At 68.2% G+C, this 21,205-nt stretch overlaps 2 protein-coding genes across 4 annotated transcripts; one reads left to right on the forward strand and one right to left on the reverse strand.

Moving 5' to 3' along the window:
• Positions 1-7,814, forward strand: NR2F6 (nuclear receptor subfamily 2 group F member 6). The gene is made up of 4 exons (XM_075524053.1): positions 1-845; positions 4,122-4,216; positions 5,650-6,174; positions 6,767-7,814. The coding sequence occupies exons 1-4, from the start codon at positions 607-609 to the stop codon at positions 7,039-7,041; spliced, it is 1,134 nt and encodes a 377-aa protein (XP_075380168.1). The 5' UTR covers positions 1-606; the 3' UTR covers positions 7,042-7,814.
• Positions 7,815-9,506: 1,692 nt separating this feature from the next.
• OCLN (occludin) lies at positions 9,507-17,805 on the reverse strand. Of its 3 annotated transcripts, XM_075524308.1 has the most exons (10): positions 17,680-17,805; positions 16,560-16,605; positions 15,885-16,151; positions 15,434-15,677; positions 14,035-14,193; positions 11,353-11,516; positions 11,065-11,253; positions 10,817-10,988; positions 9,930-9,971; positions 9,507-9,776 (listed from the first exon to the last, which is right to left on the reverse strand). In XM_075524308.1, exons 3-10 carry the CDS (start codon positions 16,136-16,138, stop codon positions 9,675-9,677), a joined length of 1,326 nt encoding a protein of 441 aa, XP_075380423.1. In that variant the 5' UTR covers positions 16,139-16,151; positions 16,560-16,605; positions 17,680-17,805; the 3' UTR covers positions 9,507-9,674. The 3 variants fall into 3 exon arrangements, with proteins under 3 accessions (XP_075380423.1, XP_075380421.1, XP_075380422.1); XM_075524306.1 differs by having other exon boundaries at positions 15,434-16,151; XM_075524307.1 differs by having other exon boundaries at positions 15,434-16,151; positions 16,560-16,601; positions 17,680-17,772.
• Positions 17,806-21,205: the final 3,400 nt, after the last annotated feature.

Genomic DNA, 21,205 nt, shown 5'->3' on the forward strand with positions numbered 1-21,205 from the left:
GGAGCATCCAGGGCGGCCACCGCGGCAGCGGCTGAACTTTGCTCTTTCGCGGGAGGCGGGGAGAGCCCCGGGGCTCGGCGGAGCGGGTCCCGCTGGACCCGGACCCGGACCGGGCTGCATGCAGCGGCGGCGGCGGCAGGGCCCGTAGGGGCGAGGGCGGGCCGGGGCAGCGCCGCCTCCTCCTCCTCCTCCTCCTTCTTCTCCTCCTCCTCCTCCTCCTCCTCCTCCTTCCCTGCCGGTGCCGCGGAGCGGAGGAGCCACCGGGGGCGGGCAGCGGCGGCCCCCGCATGCGGCCGAGCCCCGGGGCGGCCGCCGCGCCCGGAGCCGCCGCGCCCCGCGGGGGGATGCGCCGCGCCGCGCCCCGCTCCCGCCGCCGCAAAGTTTCCGCGGGGCCCCCCCGTTAACGGGGGAGGAGGGAGGGAACCCTGGGATAGGGGGGTGGAAAGGGAAGAAAAAAAAAAAAAAAAAAAAAACCCTAAAAATCCCAAACCGGCCGCCATCCCCCAAAAACTTGCTCAACTCGTTCCGGGAGGCGCCGGGCGCCGCGTACCGGGCGCCGCTCCATGCGGCGGCGGGGCCGGCGCTGAGCCCCGGGGCCGCGGAGCCATGGCCATGGTGGCCGGCGGCTGGGGCGAGCCCAACGGCGGCGGCGGCGAGGAGGCGGCGTCCCCGGCGGGCGGCGGCAGCGACGCGGAGCACGGCGAGGAGGAGCGGGCCGGGGCCCCGGTGGACTGCGTGGTGTGCGGGGACAAGTCCAGCGGGAAACACTACGGGGTCTTCACCTGCGAGGGCTGCAAGAGCTTCTTCAAGCGCAGCATCCGCAGGAACCTCAGCTACACCTGCAGGTAGGGGCTGGGGGAGCGGCGGGGGGGGCGGGGGGGGGGGCTCGGCGGGGACCCCCGGGGTGGCAGAGCCCTGGCACGATTGCGGCTCTCGAGGGTGGCCCCCGGTGCGTGGCTCTGCAGTGGCCCCCGTGCCGGCCCTGCCGTGGCTGCAGCGCTAAAGGGGGGGCCCCGATGCGGCTGCACGGTGGCCCCCGGTGCGGCGCGGGGGTCCCTCCGTGCTCTGCACCCCGCATCAGCAGCCCCTCTGCCCGGTGCATCCCCAGCCCCCGGAGGGGCGGCTGCCCCGTCCCCTGGGCCGTGGGGCACAGCCGGCGTCCGGGTCCTCGTCATCGCCCGGCTCCGCTCCGGCATTAATTGCCGTTCCGGGCTAATGCCTGAAAACGTGCGGTGGCTGTGAGTCGCTTTGGTCACGGCCTCTCTACCCGGAGAAAGCACCAGTGCGACAGCGAGTATAATTTTAACCGGAGGTGTCAAGAGCCCGGCGTGCTGCGGGCGCTGAGCTCTCACGCCGCTCCGCTGAGATGCCGGGGAGAGGGGCTGCAGCCCCCGCCGGCCCCCGCGCTCGGGCCAGTGCTGCAGCAGATCCGGGCCCAGCAGCGAGGACCGGGATACGACCCCTGCGAAGTTTGGAGCTGCAGATAACTCTGGAGTTTCTGTTGGGCTCGAAACGAGCATCGAGTTGGCTGGCACGCGTGGGGGACCCCCGGCTCGGGGCTGTTCCCGGGGAGGTAAACGCGTATATAGGGGCTCACTCGCAGGTCTGGATCTACGTGCAAGCGCTTCCAGCGGCGTCTGCTAAGCCAGCGAGGGTGCTGCGAGGATGGCACCCGCATCCCAGCCGTGGGCGCCCCACGGGCGAGCTGGGAGAGGGGCACCCCACCTCCGCACCCCGCTTTCTCCCCGCCCAAGGGGGGCCGGCTGCTTTGAGCTTCGTCTCGTGGTGCTGAGACGCCGCGGAAGGGAAGGGGCAGTGCTGCTCCTGCGGCGGGAGCCGTCTCCGAGCCGCCTTGCTCTCGTTTGGGCGGCCTAGATTCGTCCTCCCCCGTGCGCAGCATCTCCTCTCCTGGCAGCTCCCGGCACCGGCGCTGCCGGGTCCTGGCTGACGTCAGCCGAGCCGCTCGTGGCCGTGGAGCTGCCGGCGTGGGGCAGGGTTCAGTTCCCGTCGCCCCTGGTCCTGCAGCGTCCTCCCCGTCGCCTGCCGCGGATGCGGCGTGCGCGGATGCGGCGTGCGCATCATCCCTGGCCCTGCCTCAGTTTCCCCATCTGATCAGCAGGATCCGATCAGCAGACTCGGCCGAGCGCCTGCTCGGGATTAATGATTTGAAGATGGGGAATACATGTGGCTTTTGAGAAATTCCAGTTTCCTGGAACAAAGGAAAGGCCAAATCAGGGCTCCCCGGGAGAGGGAAGGGCTCTGCGTCCCAGATGCCGCTTCGGTGCGGGGGCGATGGAGGGGCTACGAGCGTCCCAGATGTTATCCTGTGCTTGTCACTGGTATGTGGGCACCTACTGCAGGTGTTTGGGGTTCTTTTCCCCCCGTTTTTGCTGGGAAGTGGTTTGGTGCAATAGAAAAACGTTGGTTTTCCAAGTAGGGAGTAAAGTGTCGGAGGGGCCGGGAACAATGCTCCCCCGGCAGCCCTGGCATCTGCTTTGTTCAAGGAGTCAAAAGCAGCATCAAGCCAAGATTGCTCTAATTTGAATATTAAAAGTGAGTTGGATTCAGTTTAGTTCTTGCACTAAATAATTACATGTTCTAATTACATAATTAGCACAGTATACGCCTTTTGTATTCTCACAGTTTCCCAGGTCGCTGCAGCCTATCAGTTGGGAAACTTGCTAGGAGCCGCTGGCGGGAGCTGAGATGATTTTTGGGTTTTCCTGGTGCTGGGGACGGTGCCTTGAGGCCACGGTGAGGGTCAGCCAGGCCCCCGCCGGGAGGTTCGGCCGCGGTGCCGGGAGCTTTGCCCCTGCCGCGGCGCAGGCGGCTGATGAAGATGTAATCTGACGTTTTGATTAGCTATCACTTCTCCGCTGGAATAACTTTTTATCAGCAACACGTTTTAAAATGTGCTAAGCGCACTGGTGATGTTCGGGGTGAATTAATTCCGGTTTGAGCGCGGCGGGAATCCCTGCCTGCCTCGCCTCTGGAGTCGTGTAGGGATGAGGAGATTCGTGTCAGGATTCCCAGGCAGAGCCGAGCTGCTGCCGGACGCCGGCGCGACCCAGCCCTGCCTGCGCTTTCCTGGCTGCTGCTTTATGCGCCTCAATTTATCGCTGTTTTGCCCATAACCCCCTTCTTCCCCGTTTGTCGCGACAGCCTTCGGGTGGGACGCGAGCGCCCGGTGTCGCCCCTGCCCCGCTGCATCGCTCGGCCGTGTGGGGACCGTGAGCGCGAGTGGCCCCTGGGAATCGGGGCTGGGGGGTTTGGACGCTAACGATGCCGCGGCCTGTCCCAGCGTGTCGCTCCCCGCGATGCCGCGGGAGCAGAGGTCGGCGGTTGGCTTTGGCGGCGGTCGGTACCCTGCTGCATGGTGCAGGGGCTGCCCAGCGCCCGCGGCTCCTTGCCCCGGGGCAGGACCCGTGTGCCGGGACCCCCCTTTGCAGGCTCCGAGGTTGCTCGGGGGCAAAGCATCCCTCCGGCCGGTGCGGACCCCACGCCGGGGCTGGGGGCACCTGCACCGCTGCTCCAGAGCCGCCGGCTTTTGCTTTGCCGCGCTCGCGGGGTCCGGTTGAGGCCGGACCGGAGCACGGAGGGGCCGTGCCACCGCCGAGGGGGACGCCCGCAAGCGCTCTGTGCCCGAGGGGCTGCGGGCTCAGCGTTGCGGGGGCAGCCCCGGACCCCGTAGGAAATAGCTGAAATTCCTCGCACGTCTGGCGGTGAGGCCGGGGGCCGCTCCGCCGCTTCCCCCCTCCGCCTGCCGGGACGCGGGGCATCGCTCCCCGGCACCCATCCCTCCGCGTCCCCGAGGACGGGAGCCCCGCGTCCCGGGGGTCTCTCCGGCTTTCCTACAGCCCTGGGCATCGCCGGCAACACGAACTGGCAGCCCCTGCTGTAGGAAATCGCTGTTTCCATAGCATCTGAGTGCCGCCTGGGAGTGCCGGTGTCTGTACGCCGGGGGCCGGCGTGGCACGGCCGCGGCCGGTGCGGAGGTGGCCAGGGTTTTGCCCGAGGGCGGCGGGGAGGTGGGTGGCGGAGCAGCTCGGTGGGACGCAGGGACCCCCGGCGGCATTGTGTCGCTGCTCCCCGCCACCTCATCTGCCCGGTCCTGCCCGCAGGTCCAACCGCGACTGCCAGATCGACCAGCACCACCGCAACCAATGCCAGTATTGCCGCCTGAAGAAGTGTTTCCGCGTGGGGATGAGGAAGGAAGGTAATGCCAGCACCGTGGGGACGGGGATGGTTCCTGAGGGGTCCCGGTGAACCCCACTACTGCAGCGTGGGGCTGCTGCAGTGCCAGCTGAGGGCTGCCGGTGCCCGCTCTGCTCCGGCTGCGGCCGGGCGCTCTCCCACCTCTCCTGGAACCCTGTTTGCAGCAAAAACCCCTGTTTGCCCCTTTTTTTTTTTTTTTTTTTTTTTTCTCTCCTTGAATTGCCCTCGGTGCCGGCAGCGCAGGTGGTGTTTGTTTGGAAAAGCTGGAGCCTTGAGCTGATAAGGTGACACACCTGGAGCCGGGACAGCCCCGGTGCCCCAGGCGCGGTGGAGGTCGGCTGGGCCGGGCTCCCGGCGCGGCCAGAGCCCTGCCGATCCTCGGGCGGCTTTCTGCTCGCTCCCCGTCGCCCAGGGGTGCGAACCCCGAATGCTTTCCCGGGCTGCTGCAAATGGGACGAAGGGTTTAGCCCAAAGCGGAGCCGGGATCTCAAATCCCCGCGGGCAGGATGGGGCCGTGCCAAGGCACACGCGGGGATGGAGATGCCGGGGCTCGGCGTGGGCTGTGCCGCGGTGCCGGGGCCGCTCAGCGGCAGGTGGCATTGATGTGAGGAGCAAGGGGGGAAGGATACTGGAAGCAGGACAGTAATTCCCTCCTTTCCAGAGGAGTCAAGATGGCATTATTGCCACTTAGCATGATTTAGAGCTCTCATTTAAGTGGCTCATGAACAGCCCATAAATTAATTACTAGGGACTGAGCAAATAGTGGGTGCTAATGGGAGGGGGGGGGGAGCTGAAAAATGGCTCTCCCTGAATGCAATTAGGAGGGGGAGTGCCCCAGGGTTAACGATGCTTCCAAGATGGACGTTTTATTTGCAAATAAACGATTGCCGCCATGTGATGACCTTGGGTAGCAATCGCCCTGCTCCGCTGCAGCCGGCGCGGGGGGGGGGGGCTCCGGTGCCGGCAAGACACCCGGTCTGGCACGGCATGGCCGGAGCTGCGGCCGCTCCTGCGCCGGGTCCTTGCAGAGGAGGAGGTGGCATGGATGCTGGCCCAGCCCGGCTGCTGGTCAGAGGCCGTGGCCAAGCCGTGGCGTCGGCAGCCTGGGAGCTGCTGGTGAATCTCCGGGATGCTAAATAGATTAGTGCAGCTCTCGCAGGCATCTCGCCGGCGGGCGCAGCGGGTGGCACACACCAACCCGCCCTCCCCGAGCGCCTGAAAGCCACCCATTGTTCCCCTGGGGTGGCAGGATCCGGCCCTGCCGGGGATGCCGGGATGCCGGGTGGGTGTGGGGAGCATCCCCATCCTTCCTCGCCCTGCACGGGGCAGAAGGAACCCCGCGTGCCCCCCCGGGAGCGGGATGGGGGCTGCAGCAGGATACAGAAGCAGGCAGACACTTCTTCTCCTCTCCCCCCCCTCTCCCCCCCCCCCCAGCCGTGCAGCGGGGCCGGATCCCCCCCACCCACTCCAGCACCAGCCCCAACACCATGCCCAGCGGGGAATACTTCAACGGGCAGCCGGTGTCGGAGCTCATCTCGCAGCTGCTGCGGGCCGAGCCCTACCCCGCCGCCCGCTACGGCTCGCAGTACGCGCAGCAGGGCAGCGTCATGGGCATCGACAACATCTGCGAGCTGGCCGCCCGCCTCCTCTTCAGCACGGTGGAATGGGCCCGGAACATCCCCTTCTTCCCCGAGCTGCCCGTCTCCGACCAAGTAGCCCTGCTCCGGCTCAGCTGGAGCGAGCTCTTCGTCCTCAACGCGGCGCAGTCGGCGTTGCCGCTGCACATGGCCCCGCTGCTGGCTGCCGCCGGCTTCCACGCCTCCCCTATGTCAGCGGACCGCGTCGTCTCCTTCATGGACCAGATCCGCATCTTTCAGGATCAGGTGGAGAAGCTCAACCGGCTCCAGGTGGACTCGGCTGAGTACAGCTGCCTCAAAGCCATCGCGCTCTTCACGCCGGGTAGGTTGGTGCCACGACCGGGCTCTGTCCCCATCTCTGCCCCGTGGAGCCCGTGAGCCCCCCAGGGAGCATCTGCCCCCCGTTTCCCTGGGGGTTTGGGGTCCAGAGAGCATTGTGTGGCTCTTGGGGGGGGGGGGGGGGGGGGGGGGAGGTGGGGGGTGGCAGAGGTTCCTTGTGTCGTGGTGCTTCTCCACCGTGGTTTGCGGCGTCCCGGCTCGTCCGTCTGGGCTGAGCTTCCCCAGGGCGATGGGAATGAGACCTGGAGTAACACAAATACCCGCCACGCACCGGGGGGGGGGTGGGGGGGTGGGTGTGTGTCTCGGGGAGCCCTGTCCCTCGGTCCGTCCGTGCTCATCTCGTGCTGCAGAAATGCCTGGTCCTCCCTGGTGGGGACAAGCCTGCAGCAGCCCTTTGCAGCCGGAGCGGTCCAAGCCACGGTCTTGCACCGTGCCGCGGCGCTGCAGCCAGCCGCATCCCTAATTCGGCAAGGAGAGCAGCCAGGCAGGAGCATGGCCGGCTGGGGAGAGGGTCAGGTCGGTGGGGGGGGGGGGGCTCCAACCGCTGACCCCTCTCCATCCCATCCCTCTCGCAGATGCCTGCGGCCTCTCGGACCCGGCACACGTGGAGAGCTTGCAGGAGAAGGCGCAGGTGGCCCTCACCGAGTACGTGCGCTCGCAGTACCCGTCGCAGCCCCAGCGCTTCGGCCGGCTCCTGCTGCGGCTGCCGGCTCTCCGAGCCGTGCCGGCCGCCCTCATCTCCCAGCTCTTCTTCATGAGGCTGGTGGGGAAGACGCCCATCGAAACACTAATCAGGGACATGCTGCTGTCCGGGAGCACCTTCAACTGGCCCTACGGGACGGGGCAGTAGGGGACGGAGCCTCTCCCCCCAGGGACCCCCAGCAGCTGGACCCGGATTCCCTCCAGCGCCCTGAGACGGTGCCGTCCCCGGGGAGCCCCAAACTGTGCCGGCTCCCAGCCCCCCAGCTGTCTCGTAGCTCGTCCGTCCGCCACAGCTCCCCCCAAAAGCAGCGGGGTTGCGGCGTTGTCCTCCTGAACCCGAAGGTACTGGCCACGCTGCTGCTGTCGGACACCGAACTCTTCCGTACCCCCGTGAAGCGGAGCTCCCCGGCCCCCCCCCAGGTCTCCCCCGGGGACCTTGGAGCATCCCCCGGGGCTGGTCCCTTGCTCTGCCCCTGTTTCGGAGCCGGGCTGGAGCCTGGGGAGGGGGCTGCCGTCCTCTGGCTGCCCCTCCCAATCTGAATTTCAGATGGCAGGAGGCTCGGACAGGAGGCTCGGACAGGAGGGACCTGCTGGGCTGGGGCGGGGGGGGCTGCCAGCTGCCCAGAGCCATCCTTTGGGGGGTCCTGCTGTGGGACCCCCTGCCTTTGCCCCCCCCCCCCCCCCCAGCCCTGGCAATCGTGGAAAAAGGGTCATGTTAAAGCCCCTTTGTGCCCTGCCCGGGGGCTGCCCCTGCCTGGCCGGGCCCTATCCAGCCTTAAGGACTGAAGTGCCAAGCTTGGAGCAGCCCCTTTTTGGGGATCCCAGCCCCCCCCCCCCCGGTCCCAGCCCCCTCCCTGCACTTGCCACTGAAGCATCTCCGCTGTCGGGGCACGGGGGGGTACAGGGGAGGGGATGGGGGTACACGGGAGGAGATGGGGGGGGTACACGGGCAGCTGGCCGGGGCCGTGCACCATGCAGGCTGCAAACCGAACAGTCCTTTTGGGTGCTGCACAGCACCCAGCATCCAGCCCAGCCCTTCCCCGCTGCCTCGCTTGGTGCCGTGACCCCCCCCCGGGGCTGGATCCAGCACCCACCACCCTCCCCACACTGGGGAAGACGGGTGCCAGCACCCCCCTGCCCGTGCTCGCTATGTTCCTGTGCCTCACTATTTTTTTTTTTTTTTTTAAGCCAGGTTTGGGGGGAGAGGAAGACTTTGGCGGGGACCAAAATCTGGCTGGAAAGGGGTGATGCTGCTCGGGGTGGGGGGGTCCTTGTCCCCAGGGCTGAGCTGTGCCGGAGGAAGGTACACATGGTGGGGCAGAGCCACCTCGGAGGGTTGGGGGGGACGCCCCGTGGCCTCCGATCCCGTGCCCGTGGGACTGCCAGCGTGGGATCGGAGACCACGGGGTGTCCGTGTCGTCGTGTCCCCCCCCCCCCCCCAAGGCTCTGCTTCTCAGGGGTATCCACCGTGCAAACAGACAGAGGCAGGATTAGCCGGGGATTTGTCATTTAGATTGATTCACTGAAAAATATAATCCTTGTTCAATGATACTAAACAAATTAACTGAAGTCAATAAAAGATGTTTCTTACAACGCCGGGGATTTGCTGCGAGGGGGGAAAGGGGCTTATCCTGCAGCGATGCTGGAGCCCACCCTGGGGTGATGGGGGGAGATGAAGCAGAGCGGGAGATACGGTCCCAAAAAATTAAGCCCCTCTAAGGCACCTAAAACTGGATGGTTTTTGGGAACCCTGGGGATTTTGGGGGGGTCCTGCGTGCTGTTCTTCAATGCAGGGGTCCCTCGGGAATAAATCCTGCGGTCTGCTGCGGAAGAACTGGATCGGCAGCATGAAGGGGAGCGGGAGCCAGCACAGAGGTTTGTACTTGGTCTTTGGGGAGCAAGGTGGGGAATTGGGGGTTCCCCTCCAAGGTGAGGGGTTTGGGGGTCCCCCAAGGTGTGATTTTTTTGGGGGGTTCCTCCCTTCTCGAAGGGGCTGGGAGGGGGGTGCTGGGTTTGCCCCGCGTGGGTGGGATGCTGATGTGTCTGGGCAGCATCGGTCCCCATCCCAGGGCTGGTCCAGCCTCGGGGGGAGGGGGACGACACGCGGGGGGTCCCGGTGCGGGGTCTGGGCGGGATCCACGTGGCACCACGGGGATGTCGGCTCCACGGGGACCGGGAAGCGCCGTGGCCGTGCCAGGGCGGCCGTGGCTGGGGACAACCCCGCGTCCAGCCCGGGCCACCCGCCCGCCGGAGGTACCGCTCCCATGCACGGCCCCGTCGTGGCCCTTTTCACTCCGGTACCGATTTAAAATCAATAGATACACAGTTTATTTATTTAAAAAAAAAAAAATTTACACAGTTTCAGCCAGTTCCTTTTATAAAATATCACCCCAGCCTAGGGCTGCTCCCCAAAAGGCAGCCCCGGGGGACGCAGGGCTCTGCCCGGGCGGCACGTCCCTGCCAGCACTGGGCCACAGCCACGTTTTGGTACCTTGATCCCGGTGCCGGCAGGGGCAGCCGGGGGCTGCAGACCCTCCCCAAACTTAGTTACAGCAGCGGGAGGGGACCCGCAGCCCCCGGCACGCAGGGGAGGGGACGGGGAGCCTCGCTCCGGCCCCTTGGCACTGACATCGCAGGGTGGCTTTGAACCTTGGCTTGGGGGTTTGGGTTTTGGTTTTTTTTTTTTTAATACAAACAAAGGTACAAAATGCACCAAAGTCTTTGGAGGGGAGCGGGCAGCCCCTCGTGCCCGTCCTGCCGGGGTGGGGGGGGGCACCCAGGCTACCCCCGCACCTTGTCGTAGTCGCTCACCATCCGCTTGATGTGGAAGAGTTTGTTGCGCAGGGTTTTGGTCTCCCGTTTCTTCGTCTGGTAGTCTGGGCTCTGCAAGGCAGCGAAGGGTCGGCCTCGGCTGCGGGGAGGGGGCTGCGGCCGGGGGCCGGGGGCACGGTTTCCACCCCCGCCCCCCGGCTGCATCGCCCCAACCCAGCCCCGCTTTAGCCGGGAACAGAGAGCGGCCACGCTCCGCGCGCTCACCCGCTTTAGGTCCTTCAGCCTGTTGTACTCCTCTGCGACGCCCTGCCGAGGGAAGGGGTGGCGGGAGGGGTCACAACTGGGGGCCACGAGGGTGGGTGCTGCGTGGGGACAAGCAGCGACCTGCACCCCGCAGCGTCCCCGATGCCCCCCAGCATCCATCCCCGATGCCCCCCAGCATCCCAAGGCCCCCCAGCATCCCAAGGCCCCCCAGCATCCATCCCCAGTGCCCCCCAGCATCCCAGATGCCCCCCAGCATCCATCCCCAGTGCCCCCCAGCATCCCAAGGCCCCCCAGCATCCATCCCCAAGGCCCCCCAGCATCCCAAAACCCCCCAGCATCCATCCCCAGTGCCCCCCAGCATCCATCCCCAGTGCCCCCCAGCATCCCAAGGCCCACAGCATCCATCCCCCAGTGCCCCCCAGCATCCCAAGGCCCCCCAGCATCCATCCCCAGTGCCCCCCAGCATCCCAAGGCCCCCCAGCATCCATCCCCACTGCCCCCCAGCATCCCAGATGCCCCCCAGCATCCATCCCCAATGCCCCCCAGCATCCCAAGGCCCCACAGCATCCCTCCCCAGTGCCCCCCAGTATCCCAGATGCCCCCCAGCATCCATCCCCAGTGCCCCCCAGCATCCATCCCCAGTGCCCCCCAGCATCCCAAGGCCCCCCAGCATCCATCCCCAGTGCCCCCCAGCATCCCAAGGCCCCCCAGCATCCATCCCCAAGGCCCCCCAGCATCCCAAAACCCCACAGCATCCATCCCCAGTGCCCCCCAGCATCCCAAGGCCCCCCAGCATCCATCCCCAGTGCCCCCCAGCATCCATCCCCGGTGCCCCGCCGTGTCCTGGTGGCCCCACGAGATGCCCACAGTCCCCGCAGAGCCCTGACCTGGTACTGGGGACCGTCCTCGGAGATGCTGTCGAGCTGTTTGCTGAGCTGGTTGAGGCGGTCGTTGACGCCGTCCATCTCGGCGCAGAGCTGCTTGTAGCGCTTCAAGTCCGTGTCGAACTCCTGCTTGTACTTCTGGCGGGTGCCATCCGAGGCGATGGGGGGGTAGAGGCTGCGGGAGAGGGGCACGGTCAGGCCCCGGACGGGCGGCTCTGGGTGCAGGGGGGCTCCCAGGGGTCCCCCCTCACCTGGCCCACTGGTCCTGGTCCCGCTCATCGCCGGACTCCACGGCCGTGGTGTAGTCCGTCTCGTACTGCGACTCGTCCAGCTCGGGGTTGCGCCGGCGCCGGCGGCCGCGGCGAGCGGGGGGCTTGGTGGGCTGCTCCCGTGCCTTCTCCTCCGCTGGGCTGGGGCTGACCGCCCGGTCCGGTTGGTCGCTGCGAGGGACGTGGGGACGTCAGCCGGCTCAGCACAGGGTGGGATGAGTGCCCAGGGTTCCCCCCTTGCCCCCTTCTACCCCCTGCCCGGCCGCTCACCCCCGGCTACTGTAGGTCCCGGAGGGGTAGTACCCGTTCTGCGGGGGGTAGCCGTAGGAGGGCGGGCTGTAGGGCGGCGCGGCGACGGGGCTTGTCGGCTTCTCCGAGTAGGCGAGTGTGGCCGTCTCGTCCTGCACGCTGGCCCCATCCGCCACGTTCTTCACCTGGAGCAGGGAGAGGTGCTCAGCCACGGGCCTGCACAGCGGGGACGCTCGCCCGCCCTGGAGCGGGGCACGGCCCGCGGCCCCAGGCACACGGGGACGCCGGTCTCCATCCCGCACGGCCGGAGAAACCCCAGAGCAGCCGCGGCAATCCTGCCCGGAGTCGCGGCGGGGATGGGCAGGGACGGGGACGCTGCAGCGGGGCGTCCCCCATGGCTATGGAGAGCGGAGGGTGGGCGAGGGACGGGGGAGCCCCCACGAGCGGGCAGAGCAGCGTTTGGGGAGGGGGAGGCTGCAGGACGTGCCCCGGAGAAAAGCCCAGGGATCCCGGTGCTGCAGCAGGTAATGCCACCCTGCACGGAGTCACTGGGGGGGGGGTCCCATCGGGAGACGGCACAGATGGACACGTGGCTCAGGGGGGTCCTGGCACCCCGCTCTGCACCCCCAGGGTGATACACCCCCCCCCCAGGCTTTGCCAGGGGCTGCACGCTTGCCCCATCCAGCATTGGCCCCCCCCGACCCTCGGCTGCTGCCCCGGCACGGCCAGGACTCCTTCAAGGAGGACGTGGGGCTGGAGGGACAGACGTCCGTCCGTCCGTCCCTCCCTCCCCCTTCCTTCCTGGCCTTTGTGGGTTGTTTGTACCGGAAGCCGGTCCCTGCCCGGGACGGTGGCCCTGGGGACGGCAGCTGCGAGCTCCAGCCGGCGAAGCCACTTCCTCCGGCACTTTCCCCCCCGATTAACGAAGACACCGTTAATTGGGGGCCACTCCCAGCCCCGCTCTGCCTGACGGGGCCACCAGGTGAGACGGCCACCGGTGGCCCCCAGCGTGGGGACAGCCACGTCCCCGTGCCGCGCCGGGACGGAGGCAGCGGCGCCCGGCGGCTGACGCCCGTTCAAAGGTCACCAGTTTAATCTCGATCCCGACCATAAACAGGGAACGAGATGTCCCAGGAGGGTTTCACACCCCCGTACCTCCCCACCGCTGCATCCCCACCGCGTGGGGACCTGTTACCGGTGGGTGACCCCCACCCAGCTGGGACGGTGGCACCCGGCAGAGCGGGGACCCCTCAAGGGGCAAGTGAGGGCGAGGGGGAGCCCGGGTGCGTGGGGTCCTGCCCCCCAGCCGGCCCGGCCCCCAGCGGGCCAGGAAATGCTTTACAAGGGAGGGACTTTTAACAAAAAATAAATAAACCAGAACAAAGGTATTTCTGCAAAATGAAAAATAAATATTAGGCTAAGAGAGCGAGGCGTGGGGACACACGCACAAAGCGGAGCCGAGCTTTCTGGGGCTTGAGAGCAGCCGTTGTGCTCGACTCTGGGATTGCATTGAAGGTTTGAGATAAAACACGATAAAACACGATAAACGTCCCCGCTCCGGTGGGGAGCCCAGTGCCCGAGCACCCCCCGGCTGCCCCCGTCTCACAGGGATGGGGACGAGGATGGGACGGGGACGGTGACAGGGACGCAGCCCCTGCCCGCTGTCCCAGCTCCCCCGGGGGCCTGGGCAGCCCCTCCTCGGCCAGGGCACGGCAGCACCCCCAGAGCCGCGCTCCGGGGCGGGGGGGGGATTTCAAAGGCTCCTTTCCCCGTGGGATGCTGCAGAATTCCCGCACCCTCCCCGGGCACCAGCTCCTGCGGTGACACCGGCTCAGGGAGCTGCAGAGCGGGGACAGGACGGAGCACGTCCCGGCACGCGGCGGGGCCAGGCTGGGACCAGCATCGCCCCGGGTCTACGGGGGCTGAGAAGCAGCGGGGTGCCCCCCAGCAACCCCCACCCAAGGGACACAGGCTCATTCGAAGCCCCAACGGTGCCGGTTTGGTTGCGGCAAAGCCCCTGGCTCCCTCCGCAGCAGCGGGGTGGCACGGCCCCGCAGAGCCGAGTTAATCATTGCCGACACCGAAACCAAACGGCGTCGACGGGCAGCGTCTCATGGCCGGCATCCCCGAGCGCGGGGCGAGCAAAGGGGAGAGGACCCGGAGCCTCGGCGCTCCTGGCACCCAGCCCATCTGATCCCACCCTATTTGTCTTTCAGGGAGTTTGCGACCAACTCGCCCGGCCCAGCACCCCGTGCAAAGCCTCGCGGTGCCAGGGAATGGTACCGGCTGGGAAAAACCACAGCGCCTAAACGGGGCGACGGGGAGGGACCCGGCAAACGCCGGGCACAGCGTCGCACCAGCAGCGATAACGCCGCGCCCCGGGAGCTGCTTGCTGCGGTGTGCAAACACACCGGGACCAGGCATCAGGGTGGCACAAGCCCGGCAAGAAAGAGGCTCCTGGCACAAAGTTGGGGCTGGGCTGGGCAAGGGGAATGGCACAGGCTCGGCACAGCCCCGGCGCCGGGAGGAGCCCCGGGGTCCCCATGCAGCCCCTCCGCTCGCCCCGGCACATCCCGACCCAGTGCTGCCTGGGGCACGTTCAGCTGATAAAGGGCAAGCAGGGAGGATGCTCGGGGGAGGCGGTGGAAGACCCCCCCCAGCCCCGGGTACCCACCGGGACCCCCAGCCCCCGCTCGGACTCACCCACTCCTCGACGTTGGGACCCTCCTGGACCACCGGCACCTTGTCCCAGTAGATGTTTGGTTTCCCGTACTTCCAGATCTTGCTCCGCGTCTTGTGAGCGAAGAAGCAGATGAGGCAGAGCAGAATGACGATGAGGAACCCGCAGACGATGGCCACGGCCTGGAGGGGCAGAGGGAGGGGGGTCTCAGGGTAGGGGTCCCGCAGGGGTGCAAAGCCCCCATCCCAGCCAAGCTGGTGGGGTCTGGTGACCCCACACCTCCCTCGGGCTGAGCGGGAATCGCTCCCCTCATCCCAAACGGTCCCAACGTTGGACCCCTCACCACGGCGGGGGGAGAGGGACAGGGTCCCCCCGTGCCCGGGTAGCCGGGCCGGAGCCCACCAGGGGTCCGAGAGCTTTTGGGGCCAGCTCAAGCAATGGAAAGGGGGGGGAATGTTGATTTTCCCACGGGGACAGAACAAGTTTGGGGCTCGGGGAGCAGCAGGGAGCCGGCACCCTCCGGCATCTCCGTGCAGCACCCCGGCCGCCCTGCCAGCCACGGCCGCGGGCCGGCTCCTGCACGGCAGAGCCAGGTCCCTGCCCAAATGGCTTCCCATGAGCCAGATCCCCGCAGCTGCACGGAAATCGGGGCCAGGTGAGGACGGATTAGGCCACGCTCGGCCTTTGCATGGAGCAAGAGCAGCGTGGGTGCCGTGGCTCTCCCCCCCCCCCCCAACCCCCGCTCCGGGCGCAGGAATGCGGCACGGCCAGCCCAGCCGGATGGGAACCGGCAGCGCCAGTCCCAGCCTATGTGCCACGCAGGATCCCCGCCAGCCCCAGCCGAAACCGGGGCCGATGGACTTTGTTTTGAAGGTTCTCGCTGCCCCACTGACCTGCCGGGCTCCGGAGCCGGGCTGGCAGCACCGTGGGTGCTCGGGGAGCGCTGGCACCCAGCTGGCACCCGGACCCCGCGCTCATCCCAGCACCTCTGCCCCAACCTCGTTCAAATACTTTTACGACCGGCAAGACCGAAGTACCAGATACCGGGTCTGCACCGGGGCGACAGCCCGTCCCCTCCCCGAAACTGCCCGGCGCAGGCAGCTCACTCCGGTTCCTCCCGCAGCCCCAGCTCGCGCCGGCAAACAGCCGGGCTGGGATCCGGCACCAGCAGCCACCCCCTGCCCTCCGCAACCGCGAAACGGCGACCGGTACCACCAAAACCATTAAAGACGGAGGGGAAAACCCCGGCCGGCCGGGGACCCGGTGCTGCACACCCGTCCGAGGGGCAGGATGCGTGGTCGCCAATGCTCTCCCTCCCGTCCCGCCCTCGCTCGGCATCACGTTTGAAGCAGAGCAAGGGTTTTGCGCTGCCGGTTTGGCGCAAAGAGGGGGGGTCTGGCTGGAGCCGGGGTGCACCCTCACCTCCTGGGGGTCCACGGTGCAGTAGTGGTAGAGGTACTGGTTCAGGTAGGTGCTGCCGCTGTATATTTGGCTGCACATGGTCAGCAAGGGGTTGTAGTAGTAGCTGCCGGTCATCTGCGCCTGGGGGTTGACCCCCATGATGTAGACGATGGAGGCGATGAGCATGAGGAAGGCCAGCACGGCGCAGAGCACGATGACCACCAGGTAGAAGCGACGGGAGCGGGAGCCGCTCGATTTGCTGACGCTGGCGACAAAAAGCCCCAGCTGGGCCAGGAAGCAGAGCACGGCCATGGCGATCATGAAGCCGTTGGCCGCCCGCGGGTTGGTGACCCCGCCGTAGTAGCCCCCGTAACCGTAGCCGTAGCCATAGTTCAGCCCGCTGCCGTAGTAGCCGGAACCATAGAAGCCCCCCAAGCCGTTGCCGTAAGCCCCCCCGAAGCCGTAGCCGTACTCCCAGGCGAGGGTGGAGGCCACGCAGGCGAAGATGGCGATGCAGAGCAGGATGACGATGGCCTCCAGGATCCTCACCACGCCGGGCGGGGAGGTCCACTTGTAGAAGTGCTGCGGCACGTCCTCGATGTAGTAGGAACCCGGCGGGGGCGAGCGGGCGCCGTAGTCGTAGCCGTAATCACCCGTGGGGGGCTCGTAGCCTGTGGGGGGGCCGTAGCCCGTGGGGGGGCCGTCGTAGGACTTCTTGCTGAACATGGTGGCGGAGAGCCTGGCAGGGAGATGGACGGAGTCGTCGGAGCTGGTCCCGCACCGGGAGGTGCCGGCACCGGCGCCGCGGCCGTGTGAGGCGGCGCTGCCGGGTTCCTACGTCTCCGCACGCCCGGCAGGGACTTTGGTCCCCCGTCACCAGTCCGATGGCACCGTCAACAACCGCCCGCCCGTGCCCAACGCCACGCCACCAGAGTCACCGCCACTCACGGGGAAACTGAGGCACGGGGAGAAGTGACTCACCAAGCATCTCCCAGCAAAGTCGCCAGGTCGCACCCCAGCCCTGCCCCACGCACAAGACCCTGCCACGCCGGCCCCGGCCCCTCCCGGCCCACCCGACCGCGGCCGCCAGACACCACCGGAATGCATTGGATTGTTTAAATTCTAATTAAAACAGAAAAGCTCCTACCCAAGGCTCGCGCTAACCCCGAGGGTTCCTCCGTAAGCAGATCTGGCTGGATTAAAGAAAAAGAAGAACAACAACAATACAAGGCAAATCATTAGCAACACCCCAGTGAAAAGTGGCAAATTGGTTTTCAAAAATTTGGTTTTTTCAAAATCGATGCAGAAACCCCCCCCCCGGCGCGGAGACGCCCCGATGTGACGACCCCCCGGCCCGCAGCGGGGGGAAACCTGAACCCTCGTGGGAAACCCAACCCGGCCGCCCGCTCCCGGCAGCGCCAAGGCTCAGCGGGCAGGATCAGGCCCCAGGGGTGGGGTGGGGGGTTTGGCACCCCGTAACCCACAGCAAGGCTGGGCAACGGGAACCTGGGGTGCAGCCGCGGTCCCGGAGGTGCCCCCGGGGGTGCCCAAGCCACCCCCCCACCCCCACTTGAGGGAGTCCCGAGCTCCCCCCGTAAATCCCCAAACCCACCGATCCCGGTGGGGTTAACCCCTAGGGCCGCGGTCTGACCCCCCCGCCCCACCGGGAACCCCCGCCCGAGACCCCCCCCCCGCCCCACCGGGGACCCCTCCCGGAGCGGGGCTGGGGGTTCTCGGGCTCCCGGAGCCGTAACCGGGGCGTAGCGACCTGGGACACCCCGGTGCCGGCGGGAGGACAGGAGACGGGGGGCTCCGGGGGTCCCCACCCCGCTGCGGGGGCACCGGGTGGCCAAAGCGACCCCCGGCCCCGCTGCCCCGGGAGGAGCCGCCGCCTCTCGCCTTCCACCTGCCGGGGATGCGGCTCCGGGAGCCCCGGTGCCGGTGGGAGCCCCGGCGGGGACCCCGGTAGCGGTGGAGACCCCGGTGCCGCGGGGGACTCCGGTGAGGACCCCGGTACCGGTGGGGATCCCGGTGTCGGTGCCGGCGGGGATCCCGATGGGGACGCCGGTGAGGTCCCCGGTACCGGTGGGGATCCCGGTGGAGACCGCGGTGCGCGCAGCGGCGGCGGGGAAGGACGGACCCCCCCCCCCCGCCGTGGGTAGTGGGGAGCGGGGACCCCCGGTGCCTCCTCCCGTACCGGGAGCTCTCTACCCTCCCGGTACCGGTACCGGTACCGGGGGGGTCCCGTCCGCCGTGGAGCCACTCACCTGCCCGCGCCTCCGCCTCTTTGTTCACCTTAAAATGGCAGCCGGGACCGGCGGCACGGCGGCGGCCGGGCGCTGCTGGAGACCGGCCCCGGCCCGGCCCCGGTTTCCGCCTCCGGGGAGGGGTGGGATGGCGGGGGGGGGCGGGGGGGGAACCCCGGGGGCCGCCCCCGCTCCCGGCTCCGTCCCGGCGCCTCGGGGGGGAGCTTGGACGGGATAAAATAGGGGGGAGCCGGGGGGGGGGGGGGCAACACAGCCCCCGGGGGTCCCTCAGCGCTTTGAGATCGGGGCTCTGCTCTGCCCCCTCCCCGGCCCACCCCGTTGTTTTCCCGAAGGACGGGAGGGTCCCATGGGTGCTGGGGTGGGACGGGTCCCCCAGGATGCACATTAAGACCCCCCCGAAAACATCACTGTGTTTTATTAAAACCAGTTCTGGCCACTTCTGCAGCTGCCCCCCGGAGGGGGGGGGGGGGGGGGCTGCTCCCCAATTCACACGGGGTGAAGGGGGGGGGGGGGCACAGCCAGGGCCTGCACCCACAGCACAGGCAGCACCCACCCAGCACCCAGGGCCACAAGGCTCCCCGGGGCACAGAGCACCCCAAAATCAGCCGCACGAGGAGCCTGTGGGTTCGCTCTCCATCTTGGGTGGGTGCAAAGGCTGGGTGGGCACCGGGTGCACCCCCTCCCCAGCACCCAGTCCCTGGGGTCCCCCCCGGGGTCATCATCCCACGGCATCGGCGCGGGCCGGCGCGCAGGCTCAGAAGTAGACGGTGCTGTCGCGGGCGTCGCGGTCGTACTCCTGGATCCGCGCCTTGATGTGCGTCAGCTTCTTCTTCAGGTACTCGCAGCGCTGCTGCTTCTCCAGGAAGGCCAGGTCCTGCCGGCCGGACCGTGCTCAGCCGGAGGGACCCTTGCCCCAGCACCGAGGTCCTGTTGGTGCCCTGGGGACCCCCCCAAGCATTGGGGAGGGGGGAGAGGCACGGCGGGGAGGCCGTGGGCTCGCCGCACCCCGGCTCCCCAGCACGGGGAGCGGATCTTGAGCCCTTCCCTTTCTCACCCTCTTCTTCCTCACATGCTCGTGACAGACGTGGGCCGCCCTGCTCCCATGCTGCAGGGCAGAAAGACGCGTCCCGGAGCCCCGGGGGCTCAGCCCGGCCGAGCACGGCCTTAACGAGGCGGCTAACGAGCCCGGGGGGCTCAGAGGTAGCCAGCCTTCCCGCAGCGCCGCGCGGTGAAAACCTCGCCCAGGGCGTAGCCGAGAAATGCCACCGCTGGTTAATTTTCCAGCAGCTGCCGGGTGCCTTGGAGCGCAGCTCGCACCCCTCAGCTGCAGGAGCCGGGGTGTCCGCACGTGTGTGTCCCCCCCCCCACCCGCTGCAGCCCCTCAGGCTCATCCCCAGTCCCCGCAGAGACCAGCCAACTCATCACACCCAACACCGCTCGCAAAACATACGGTGCCCACAGCCGGCACCCACCGAGGGACCCACCGTCCTACTCGTGGCATGCCGGGGCGGCCGGCCCATCGCCGCCTCCAGCTCGCCGAGCCTCTGCCATGCGGCACGGACCTCCCCGAGCAGCTCCGTGTACTCCGCCAGCTGGTCCTGGAAGACGCCCTTGTAGCCCTCCCGCTGCCGGGGACTCCGGATCGCCGGGTACTTTCTGCACCGCCACGATGCCAGGAGGCTCAGGGTGCGGGAGGGAGAGCCCAGGCGCTGCAGGACCCTCTCGGCTGGGTATCGTGGGTCCCCAGGGCTCTGTGACACCCCGTTCCCGCGGTTGTCCCCACGGGGATCACTTACACCACATAGTCCGGGACAGCGCGTGGCCGGGGTGCCAGCCTGGGGGGGACGGACCCGGCCCCCGGCTTCTCCTTGGCTGCGGCGGGGGGGACCCTCCCCGGGGGTCTCCCCAGTGGCGTCACCTCGTCCTCGAAGGTGACGCGCCTGGCTCGGGCTGGCGGAGGCTTCAGGACACAAGGGAGGGGTGTGAGGCTGCGCGGCCGTCGTACTGTACCGGGGGGGGTGGGGGTGGGGTACGACCACCCTGGGCTGTCCCCACTCCCGGTGACGGCAGGACTCCCAGGGACCTCCCGGTGCTTCCGAGCCACCTCGCACCTCCACGTGGGGAGGGACAGGAGGCTGCCGGCCAGGCAGAGCAGCACCGTGAGCAAGACGAGAGCGGCTGCCTGCGCCCCGGCCGGGCGGCAGATGCTGGCGAGGAGGGGGCCGTGGCACAGCCCCAGGATGGCGGCGAGCAGCCAGGCCAGGCCGGCCACCCCCAGCCCCCCCAGCGCCCGCAGCAGCCTCGGCCAGGACTTCATGGAGACGAAGCGGGGCCGAACACCTCCAGCCCAGCCCGGGGGCTCAGCACCCCTGTGCCCAGCTCCGTACCCGGCAGCCCTGGCTCTCCGGCGGGGCGGGTGGGCTCGGCCATCGGCTCCCAGCGGCTTTGGGGTGCTGGGGGTCCCCTGGGTGCATCCAGCGGCTGCTCCGCTTCCCTGCCTCCGGGCTGAGTCCCGCTGGAGGAGAAGCCTCGAGATGAGCAGGGGTGGGTGGGAGCAAACCCCGCAGCAAGCTGCCGCGGGGCACGGTGCTACCGGCCCTTTTCGCGTGCCTCAGTTTCCCCCGCAGGGCACACTCGCAGCCCAGCCCTGAGCCGCCTTCCCTCCCCGTTGCTTGCCGGGGATTTACGAGCGGCCACTGACACGAGGACCCATCGGCGAGCTCCGACCGTGTCCCACGGATGTCAGCTCCCCTGCCGTGAGCTCCTCCGACCTGTCCGAGCGCTGCCACCCCATCCCGGCCTGTGGGCGAGCGGGAAAGCACCCGCTGGTGGTCCCAGCACCCAGACTGGGCAGGAGCAGGGAACTGCGGGAGCCCCTCTGGGCTGGAGCAGGGGAAGGGTCCCCGCTGCATCACCGCCGGATGTCCCCGCCACCACCAAGGACCCTGTGGATGCTGCTGGACTCGCGTCAAGCGGCCCCGCCGTGTCACCCCTGAGCTCCGCGTCCCCCACCCCGTCCCCACGCAGGACAGCGTTCGGCCCCCGAGCCCCCGCCGCCGGCATTACCTGCCCGTCTCATGGCGGGACGCGGCCCCAGGGCTCACCGTGACACCCTCGGCCGCCGTTTGCCACCGCCGCTGCCCGCGGCAGGCACCGGCGGTTAAAGATTAACGGCGACGCGCCACCCCAAAGCGCTGGCACGGGGCCCCGCGTGGGCAGGATCCGGCCCCTGCCCACCCCAGCCTTCCACCGGGCTACGGCACAGCCTCCACCCTGCCCGGTGCCCACCGAGGGCCGCATCCTGCACCCGCCTCCTGCGGGGCCCCGGCACCGTGCCCCGGTTTTGGCTTTGCAAAGGGTTACGCCTGAGCAGCACTATCATCCTGGCACTCCGCACGGGGAGCCCGGGGCATCCTCAGCCCCCTCACCCCCCATCCGCTGCTATGAGCCCCCCCAAACCTGCCCCAGCGCCGGCAAGCGGAGGGCTGCAAGCTCCCAGCCCTCTCAGTGCCCCCCCCGGGGGGCT

The sequence above is a fragment of the Mycteria americana genome, chromosome 24 (assembly GCF_035582795.1).
Source record: "Mycteria americana isolate JAX WOST 10 ecotype Jacksonville Zoo and Gardens chromosome 24, USCA_MyAme_1.0, whole genome shotgun sequence".
Classification (NCBI taxonomy): Eukaryota; Metazoa; Chordata; class Aves; order Ciconiiformes; family Ciconiidae; genus Mycteria; species Mycteria americana.